This window comes from Somniosus microcephalus, chromosome 8, assembly GCF_052327205.1.
Source record: "Somniosus microcephalus isolate GS21.2 chromosome 8, FLI_Smic_1.0, whole genome shotgun sequence".
NCBI classification, from domain to species: domain Eukaryota; kingdom Metazoa; phylum Chordata; class Chondrichthyes; order Squaliformes; family Somniosidae; genus Somniosus; species Somniosus microcephalus.
The window spans coordinates 196,529,041-196,540,387 of NC_140994.1; the positions used below are offsets into that span (position 1 = coordinate 196,529,041).

The following is an 11,347-nucleotide window of genomic DNA, read 5'->3' on the forward strand; positions in this document are numbered from 1 at the left end:
GAGAGGGGGGGGAAGGACTTAGAGGCAGGCCGCGGTGACCGTGCGCGGCCTAGCGCTTCAGGCCCGGCCGGGCTCTCGGGCCGCGACTCACCTCAGCTGAGCTCCTGCTTCGGGAGAGAGAGAGAGAGAGGGGGGCAGGAGAGAGAGAGAGAGAGGGGGGAAGGAGAGAGAGAGAGAGAGAAATTCCTGAATCAATACTAATGAATCAACAATTTCCTCACCTCCATTACCATTTTTTTAGCTTCAGGCCTGGCTGGTCTTTAATGGCCGCCACTCACCTCAGCTCAGCTCCCGCTCGACAGTTTGAACGATTAGGCCCCACCCACAAACACCATGAAATGCCCCCTGTGCCCCCGTAGGATTGGTCAACCATCACGTCACTCAACGCTAATGAGCGGTAGGATTGGTCAACCGCTAATGAGCGGATTTTGTCCGTTTTTTGTATACTGTCCGAACAATTTTTGTCTGACCAAAAAGTAAATACACCTATGACACTCCCCTAATCATAAGCTTTCTTTTGATATAATATATGTGTAGGTATGCTCTATAACTTTTGAGTGATGCCCGGACATATACACAGACAGACACACAGACAGACAGACACACAGACAGACAGACACCACGATCCTTTTATATATATAGATAGTGTCAGCCTTGTCTCAGTGGTAGCACTTTCATATCTGAGTCAGAAGGTCATAGGTTCAAGACACATTCCAGAGCATTGAGCACATAATCTAACTTATGTGCAGTAATGAGGTAGTGCTGCACTGCGGTTTTTCAGATGAGAAGAAGACATTAAATCGTGGCCTCAGCTGCTCTCTCAAATGAAAAAGAAAGACTTACATTTAGATAGCACATTTCACAACCTCAGGACATCCCAAAGCACTTTACAGCCAATTAAGTACTTTTAAAGTATAGTCACTGTTGTAATATAGGAAGCACGGCAGCCAATTTGCGCACAGCAAGCTTCCACAAACAACAATGCGATAATAACCAGATAATCTTTCTTTTAGTGATGTCGATTGAGGGATAAAGATTGGCCCAGACACTGGGGATAACGCCCCTGCTCTTCTTCCAAATAGTGCCATTGGATCTTTTACGTCCATCAGAGAGCAGACGGGACCTCGATTTAATGTCTCATCCGAAAGACGGCACCACCGATAATGCAGCACTCCCTCAGTACTGTACTGGAGTATCAACCTAGATTTTTGTGGATGTAAATGATCACATGGCTCGATTGGAAGAACAGCAGGGGACTACTCCCAGTGTTCTGGTTAACATCTATCCCTCAACCAACTCCTCTAAAACAGATTATCAGGTCATTTATCTCATTGCTGTTTGTGAGAACTTGTTGCACACAAATTGGCTGTTGTGTTTCCTTACATTACAACAGTGACACATTTCAAAAGTGCTTCATTGACTGTGAAGCACATAGGGATGTCTTCAGGTCACGACAGGCATTATATAAACTTTAGTTCTTTCTATTGTGAGTTCCATGATATAGTGCTCTTGTCATTATAAAACAATGGCCGCGATTTTATCTCTGGAGACGTGCTGGAGGCGGGACTTCTGGTTTCCAGGTTTCAGTCCCGCCCCCAGCGACGTCTGACAAGCCCACGCTATTTTCCCTTGATTGGCCTTGTTAAGCCCGCCCTTACCGACCAATTAAGGGAAAGCCAGTGACAGATGACATCAGTGTATTATGCTTCATCTGTCGAAAATTTTTGACAGATGAATTGTCAGTGTTTGACAGCTTTGAGAAGCTGTCAAACACTGACAATCTCTGTTCTAAGGTGAGCCCTTGCACAGAAGGCTCACAAAGACCTCTCTCCTCAGCAGAATGCAGTAGCCATTCTGTCACCCCCGCAGACCCACTGCTCGACTCGTTGACCCTGGCGAGGTTCGCAGCCGTTGGGAAGCCTGCACTTGCAGGTGTAAAATGGGGAAAAGCCTCAAAGCTGCCTGTTAACTACCTATTAACAGGCAGTTAATTGGCTCTAATCCCCTTCCCGCCTCGAGGAGACGGGTCCCTGTGCGAGTCGGGGACCCACCTCCCAGGAAGATGGTTCGGAGGCTCCCAATTTTTCCCATTTTCTCAACAGTCCCGCCTCCAAACCTGCCTCCTCAGGGCTGGTAAAATCCAGCCCCATGTATCTTTTGACTTACTTTGAGCAATGTCACAGGACATCTGCTAGTAGCTAAGAACAAGTCTGGTACTAATGATGGATGGTACAAAATATGTCTCAAAGTGGTGCTTTACATATTTGTATTCTAGGTAGATACAGATTAAGTGATTGATCTTCTGTGTTGGTGTATATTTATCTTATTTAACAAAGATTCTAGATATAATTTACATTTTAAGTTGCAGCATTAGAGACATAGCTCAAATAGCACATACTAAGGAAAATGAATCTATTTTCTAGTTTGTGTAATAGTTTTTGCAGTAATATCTTTAAAAAGGATTGCCTCATATATATTGAACAATTAAAAGAAAGACTTGCATTTATATAGCGCCTTTCATGAGCTCAGGTCGTCCTTTACAGTCAATGAAGTACTTTTTGAAGTGTAGTCACTGTTGTAATGTAGGAAATGCGGCAGCCAATTTGCGCACAGCAAGCTCCCACAAACAGAAATGTGATAATTACCAGATAATCTGTTTTAATTATGTTATTGAGGGTTAAATAAATATTGGCCAGGACACCAGGGATAACTGCTGCCTGTCATGACCTCAAGACATCCCTAAGTGCTTTATAGCATTTTGGACTCAACATTGAGTTCAACAATTTCAGACCATAACCTCTGCCCCTATTTTATCACATGGTTGCTATTGATGATTCTGCCATTCCCATTTACACCTCTTCTAGACTCATCTTTTGTTTCTTTATTGTCCCATTGCCAGCTCCTTTTGCCTTGCACCATCATCCCTTTTGTCTTTTAATCTCCCCTGCCTTCCATCCGATCACAGATCTTCCCTTTTGTTCTTTCCTCCCCTCCTCCCTTTCCCTGCCCCTGCACTTACTTAAAATCTGTTACATCTCTACATTTTCCCAGTTCTGACAAAAGGTCACCTACCTGAAACTTTGGCCACAAATTTAATAGCGCTGAGGGGGCAGGTTTGGAGGCGGGTCCGCTGTCAAAATAGCGAATCTCCCAGGTGTTGGGTCTGTCAGCGGAGAACTGTCCCGACACCAAGCGGCAGGGGAGACAATTCAGATTGTTAAATGGCTTGTTAAGAGTCAATTTCAGACTATTTTCAGGCTTAATTCTAATTTTACCTTCTCCCCCACGGGTTACCCGTTGTTCGGGGAACATGCCAGCTCACCCTAGTGTGTTTTGAGTCTGCTCTGATGTTTCTGAAAAGCTGACAGTTGCAGAAGTGGCGTAAAGGATGCCATGTTGCAGATGGTGAGTTTCAGAGTGCAGAAAATGTTGGTTACTGCATTTTTAATACATAGAGATTTCTTTAGCTTACAAGTTTTTAGATCCAACTGTATGTTCAGTGCCACCTCATTGGGAGAACCTCTCTCACCATTGACAGATCGCTTCTGTCATCTCACCCGCAGCTGCCATCTATTGCAGCAACATCGGAGCCATTGAAACAATCAGACCTTGGTCCTCCAAATCCTTCCACGATGAGCCCCAGCACCAACATCACCAGGCACACCAACATCACCAACAACATCACCAACCTTCTCCGCCATCACCTGATGCTGCACAGAACACAGGGCATCAGCCCCTGACAAAATTACTGGCCAGGAAGCCAGCGATGGCATCACCATAGCCAGATTTTCTTCACGTGATGCTGTAAACCCTGGCTGCCACATGATGTACCAGGTTGACACCATCCCACACCAGCACCGTGAAACACCCCTTTAATGTCCAAGCCATTTCATGCACACTCATCACTATAGCGGGGCGGGGGGAGTTATGACTGAACAATCACTGGAACTCAGTAAGGCACTTCTCAAGGTGCACTCAGATCTGTCCAATAAGGGGCACTTTTGGAAAAATAGATTTCACTGCATGACAACACATTACCAGAAACTTCACATGGACATTGGCTAAACCTCTCAAGTGCCTACCCTTGTGTGTTCTTAGTTGGTATGCTTCCAGTAGGATGAGGGTGAGTGTGAGGGGTGGCTAGTGAGATGGGGAAGTGATAAAGTAGAAAGAGAGGGTTGGGTGGGGGTGCAAGGTAAGTTGGTGTCCTGGGGAGGTCTCTTCCACCCTTGGAAAGGACGAGAACCTCCCTGCGTGCTGTGACTCCCTCCATAAGCATATGGAGGGAGTCATTGGAGATCCTGGGTGCAAGCGTTCACCTTTGTGCAGTGATTGTCAATGTTTGCAGCACCTCAATGCTGTCAAACACTGACAGAACAACTGTCAAACTCCATGTGGACATGGTCCTTTTAAGGAAACTGGCTGATGACACATCATCAGACCCGCTTCCTGTTAATTGGCCAATCAAGGGAAAATCACGTCTACAGAGTGGATGCAGCTGGGAGTGGGACCAGAACCTGTAAACCAGCTCTCCCACTCCCATCCCGCCTCCTCCATTAAATTCACAGCAATTAACTCTGTTTCTCTCTCCACAGATCCAGCCTGACCTGTTGAGTATTTCCAGAATTTTCTGTTTTTATACCAGGGATAACTCCCCTGCTGTTCTTCAAAATAGTCCCATGGGATCTTTTACATCCACCTGAGAGAGTAGACAGGACGTCAGTTTTACATCTCATCCAAAAATCAGCACCTCCAACAGTGCAGCACCTCCTTGGAGTGTCAGCCAAGAATTTTGTGCTTAAGTCTCTGGAGTGGGACTTGAACCCACAATCTTCTGGCTCAGAGGCAAGAGTGCTACCAAATGAGCCACAGCTGTTGTAATGTAGGAAATTACTATTTAAAGGTAGTTGAAGAATGGAAATCCTTAAAGTGCCAGAAAACTTTCAATTTTCTTTCTTTTACTATTTTCTTCCTTTGTCCTTACTGTTTTCCAATTTGATTTTTTTCTGTTCCTTGAAATAATCTCAGTGCTTCCACCTCACAGATTTGAACTACTTTTTAAGGGAGTGCAGTTCGGAGATAGGGCTAAATACTGTAGCCCGAATTCTCCAATGCTAGAATTGTAGCAACTACACAGTCTCAATACATATATTTTCTGTTGGGAGATGGAAGTTATATTACAATATTGTCAGCCTTCAGCTTGATTTGGCAGAATTGTTAAATGAGCCAAGTCTGCCTTCAAGTGGAAATCTCTCTCCTTCATTTAATCCATTTAGCAGTGTGTCCACTGGTGATGTGCTGGAGCTTCCTGCATACAGATTTTCTGACTGAAAACTAATAGATTGGCCACAAAAAAGAAAACTGAAGTAGTAAATCATAAAGGATTTACGTAAGGGGGAAAAAAAGAATCAAAATGATAGTTACTTGTGAACTGCGTCCAGAAGAGAATATTGAAATAGATTACCCGATTCATTTTAAATGGATATATTTGAATTTTATAATGTTAAGTGGTGTATACGTAGGTTATTTTATGTTAATGAGCTCTCTTTTTTTCCCTAGCCATGAGGCCAAGCTCTAGACTGATCTTGGTACAGCACCTCCCAACAATTAGTGAAGCCTATGAAGAGGTGCTGCAGGATACTAGTACAAAATTCCCTAATAAATATGACATTAACTTTGATTCTGCATCAACAGATGACTATCTGCAGTCTATCTGTCAGCTAGCAAAGCCAACATTTCTTGCACTACAGGACAGCTCATGTGAAATTCAGGACATGAGCAAACTTAATTTCCTCCAACAAGAGCAAAGGTTGCTTTCACAAATCGATCCTGTCTCCTCTAAAATTTGTTTGAAGAATTCTAAAAAATATTGTGCAGCTGATATAACTTCCTTGGACAATGTCACCATCATGTTTGAGAAGAATAAAAAAACCTCTTCTCATGTCAAGTCTGACCCATTGGAAGAACTGTATGGGCAGAAAGAAATCTGGGAAGGGCCACTTCCAAATATTTCCAAAACAAATCCTAACTGTCTCCTTTACAGCAAGATTATTGAGAAAACAATGTTACAACAAAAGTCCAATACATCCCTAAAATGTGAAAAGTTAAAAGAAAATTATTTGAAAAATATATTTTATTTCCCACAAATTTCCTCCTCAGAGCTCTTACAGAGAGAAATGAGCTGCCCTGAATTGAATTTACAGAAGTCAAACTCAAGACAACGTAACACTAATCCAAGCGCAGGAACAAAGAGAATCTCAAACACTAAGATGGATTTCGTAACTCTCAACAAGCCTTGGCATCAGCCATCCAAGGAAATTATTCCACATTGCAAAGTACAAAGGATGTATAGAAAGCTACAAACACCGCCAGCTTTGTTGGTTGGAGATGTTGGAATCAAACGGCTGGAGTCTATGAACCATTTCAAAGATACCCTAAAAACTCTGACAGACTCCCAGACCTTCCAAGGAAATAACAGAACAGATAAGCAGATCTTTATCAGCAACTGGTTGTCTGATTGCAGAAGTGCCTGGAAAGATGCCCAAAAGCGAGTCTGCTTACTCCCTGCTATTGCTGAAATCTAATGACAGAATGTCACAATCTGTACTTCTGCAGAAATGTTAAATTACAAACTCTTCCATATTTGTCAATGTTGGCTGTGTTTCTATGTCAACTGTTATCTTACAGGTCTTCTATCTGTTACATGAATTGGGAAAATGTGACATGAAGCTAGACATTGAAGGTTACTTTTCAAAAATAGTTTCCTAAAAACTTTCAATAATGTTTTATTTTTAATATGGAGCACCACAACTTAAACTTAAATTAATTATTTTAGAAGAATTGAGAACTATTCCATTAAGAAAATTGTCAACCCTACTTTATGTTCTACCAGGGTACCTTTTACAGCAGATTATCACATTAGTACATATTATTATAATTCCTTTTGTGAAAACTTATCAGTTGATGAATAATCAACAAACTTGAATTAGTATCTAGATTAATCTCAGTGGCGAGGACTACTGAACTGAGAACTCCAGGTGGATTCCCCGCTCAGGCCTGAGTTAAAATTAAAGTCGGGCCTCAATTATGTCATCGGGCCACAGCATGCATATGCAAAGAAGGACCCTGTTGGCTCCGGGCGTGTGTTCTTGCTGCCTGCTCAGGGTTAAAATTACAGATGTTGCAATCTTGGTGGCTTTCAGACAGGTAAGAGCCAGGGCGATTTAACTGCCCACCCTCCAGGTTTCTGCTGAGCGATTAAAATTAAAATCACCCCCAACTGAAACGCAAAATCACATAATTTTATCCTAGAGCAAATTTAAAATATAAATTATATTTTGTTTCCCATGCTACAGTGAATGTTCTGGTGCAGTTAATGCTGAATAAGACTTTTGATCAGCTCTCTATCCTCTGCTCCAGTATACTACAGCATTCATTATAGTCATGTTAGGAAGCTGTCTTGGAAGGTTGTGGGCTGCTACAAGACATGCATTACAGAGCATCCTGAAAAGGGAAGAATGAAGCACTTGGAGAAATATGGAATAAGGAGTCAGCATAGGTTTATGACAGGGTGGTTATTTTTGACAAATCTACTGAAGTTCTTTGAAGAAATGACAGACCTGATGGACAAGGAGAATGCAGTGGAGGCTACATATTTAAATGTTAGCAAAAGCTTTTGACACAGTGTCACGCAGAAGATTGGTTCACGAGGGGAAGGCCTGGAATAAGGGGGCACCTTCTAAAGTGAATTGGAAATTGTGTGAATCAGAGCAAACAAATTGTAGCAGTAAATGGAGTTGCATTAATGAATTGGCATGAAAGGAGGTGACCAGTGGAGAGCCTCAGAGATCAGTGCTCAGGCATTTATAATGCTCGTAAATTATTTGGAAATGGGGAAGGAAACAAAGCTTGATAAAAATACCAAATTGTAGGTTGTGGCATTGTAAACAGTATGGGACAAATGGACCAAATATAGAGGGATTTATATAGATTAGGAAGTTTAGCTCATGGGTAAGTTGTTTAATGGAGATAAGTGCAAAGATGATGAGACTGGGTAATTTAAGCTTTTCTCTCTCCATGGATGCTGCCTGGCCTGCTGAGTGTTTCCAGCATTTTCTGTTATTTCAGATTTCCAGCAGCTGCAGTATTTTGCTATTTTATTAGTAATTTAAGCTAAACTGTCTACAGGACAGAACACAGGAGAGAGATTTAGAGGCACTCTCTTAGCACAGCAAGTAGCAACACTAAAGAAGGTATAGCTAAATGGATAGCACATTAGCTCCACAATGTAATAATGAGCTTCTACAAACTGTAGGTCTGGCCCACCCTTAATACTGTGTACAATTTTGTTCACTGTGCTACAGTGGGCTCAACCTTACATTGTCAGTGTCAACTTGGCCCAGTTGGTAGCATTCTCGCCTCTGAATCAGGAGGTTGCAGGTTCAAAAGATAATTATCAATGATGTCATTCATCCCATTTTATACTTCATCCATCTAGAGAGCCTCTAAAGTCACCCCCCATTGTTATGCCAATTGTTTCTTAAATGATTCCAGGGTTTTTGCCTCCACTAATCACAGAAACCCCACAATGCAGATAGAGGCCATTTCGGCCCATCGAGCCTGCACCAACACATATCCCACCCGATCCCCGTAACCCCTACACCAACACATATCCCACCCTATCCCCACGTATTTAATCCCCCTAACACTAAGGGTCAATTTATCATAGCCAATCAACCTAACCCACACATCTTTGGACTGTGGGAGGAAACCGGAGCACCCAGAGGAAACCCACGCAAACACGGGGAGAATGTGTAAACTCCACACAGTCACCCGAGGCCAGATTCGAACCCGGGTCCCTGGCGCTGTGAGGCAACAGTGCTAACCACTATGCCACCGTGCTGCCCGATCTTTCTGGAAGTTTATTCCACAGGTTGACCTTTCTCTGGGTAAAGCAGAACCTTGTGATATCAGTCCTAAAATCATCTTTATTAATTTGAACCTCTGTCCCCTTATTCTCCTTCTGCAGTTTAATTTAGAGTAATATTCCAGGTTAATGTTTCTGTGCCCTTAACAATCTTATATCCTTCTATAAGATCACCTTGCAGACAGGGGTCAAGTCAGTTACGTTTTCTTCTTGACCCCTGTTAATCTGCCATTGTAGCTAGCTATGGGAGAGACCAAATCTAACAACACGCACCGAGACTGTAACAGAAGACGTAGACGTTGGCATAGATGGCACTCTTTAGGGGCTGCAGTTTTGGAGCGATAAGCTATGATGATTTCTCATATATTTCCTTTCTCGTGGAACACCTCAAGTTTCTCAAGTCTTTCTTCATAACTCAGACCCCTGGCACTAGCCTCTCGGCTCTTGTCTGCACTGCCTCCAGTGCTTGAATGTCTGTCTTGTTTCTTGGTTTTCAAACCTTGAAATTGGCAAAATGGACCACAATGGTTTCTTCCACTTCTTTACATTTCTATGTTCCTATCTGTTTCAGTACGTGGGAACTGAATTGTGTGTATGCATTGCTGCCATAATACTATTTAAATACGATCATCTAATGGGTGTGATATAAAGGTAATCAACTGCACTTTAATAAAATAAAAAGGTAAACATTATTTGCCAGTTTTATTTATGGCATTAGAAAATGAAGGCATTTTATTCATTTTAGTGCTCTTTTTATACTATACTGGCTTTATACCCGCATGCATCACTTCTGGAAAAGTGGATATTTTAATGTGCAGAATATCATGGAATTTGTTAAAAAATAGTGTAAGACATCTACCCTTCAGAATTTAATACAAACACTGGACAAAACTATGCCATTAAAGGATAGTTCCACTGAGACAAAGTTAATGCAGACTAATTAAGCTGTAAATAAGTATCTGAATGAAAGTGAACCATTAATAACGTAGCACAAAACAACGTGGATTACATGGAGGAAAAAAAGTGAACATAATATTCTAGGTTTGACTTAGATTTAAAACTAGATTCACTTTAGCCACACTTTACGTGGAATGCAATCTGAAGTGAAGGCAATTTGTATGTATCTAGACATGTCCCTTAGCGTATATAATAAACCATACATGTAATAGTCATTGATACTACGTGCTTACAACACTGAAAAACTCAGAACATTCATCTATCCTTAGTTGAGTTCCTGTGTTGATGGGTAGGTGAGTATTTACAAGGGCCAAAAATAAATTAACAGCCAAACCTGATTGAAAGATCTGCAGTACATGCAGGGTGGAAGATGGTGTATTTTCCTATCATCTCCTTTGTCTACTGTATATGTATCATTTAGGAGTTGCATGCATTTTTACAGAGACATAAAATATACTAATGCAGAATCTATGTGAATGGCTAGAAAATGAAAATGTAACGTAGCTCCACCATAACCAGGCAGTACGGCAGTGAAGTATATTCATGAAGACTCATGCCTTTATTCACTGTCACAGTTCACAATTCTTCATCTGCAAAAAAACCCTTGGACATAACCGATTTTAATCTGTGTTTTAGGCAGACATTTGCCTCAAAGGGAGTAGTGCCCCCCAGGCAGTCCATGCTGGGCTGGGCTGGCCTTACATGGACAGACAAGAGATGATTTAAATGCAGGATAGGCCGTTGTTTTGTATAAATCCCCAAAAATGGCCAATTCATTAGCAATGTCTGGCCATATAGGAAGACATTGGGCATATTGGTGTTGACAAATTCTTTTGGTCTCTGTGAGTCAGGGGAAAGAGGCTTTTAAAATATCAAGACCAAACACAAGCAAGTCAGTCAGGTAGCAGCAGGCTGCAAGAGAAAAACCAAGGTCAGGTGGGGTGTCGATCATGGGGTGTTGGCTAGGCAGGGGCAATGGATCCAGCAGGTAAGTGGAAAGGCACTTACCTCCTGGATCCAGCAGTCCTCGCCTCCCTTTAGCTGGCGAGTGCCCTGAGGCCTGGGAAACCCGCTCATCCACAGTTAAATTTAAAATGGTGGATCACCATGAGGCATGGAGCCTCATTATAATATTTAAAGTTTCAACTCACCTCCTGGGAGCGGGTTGGCTGCTGCCACCCACCCACCCCCCCCCCCCCCCCCACCCTGTCTCACCTCCATTAAAACTGAGAAGTGGGTGGATTGGAATTGGGATTCAGATTTTTAACTATTTAACCTCCCACCAGTTCTCAACCCACCTGTTTTTTTCGGGTTAAAATTCCCCCCCAGGAGTCTGAAACAGTGCAGCGCTCTCTACAGGAGGTCTGGAACCTGTGTGAACAGGACAAGCAACAGTGTATCTCTTCAACCAATCAGATTGAAGAATCCTTACTGAGGCACGCAGGGGGTGATTTTCTGACATCA

The 11,347-nt window shown here is 42.4% G+C and overlaps 1 protein-coding gene across 1 annotated transcript; it reads left to right on the forward strand.

The window, feature by feature from the left end:
- Positions 1-989: 989 nt before the first annotated feature.
- On the forward strand, positions 990-6,644 carry LOC147114012 (uncharacterized). The gene has a single exon (XM_085995520.1). It carries the CDS (start codon positions 5,562-5,564, stop codon positions 6,582-6,584), a length of 1,023 nt encoding a protein of 340 aa, XP_085851646.1. The 5' UTR covers positions 990-5,561; the 3' UTR covers positions 6,585-6,644.
- Positions 6,645-11,347: the final 4,703 nt, after the last annotated feature.

Bases quoted from the DNA above. Each gene is read 5' to 3' on its own strand.
- LOC147114012 (XM_085995520.1), top strand. From the start codon at position 5,562: ATGAGGCCAAGCTCTAGACTGATCTTGGTACAGCACCTCCCAACAATT.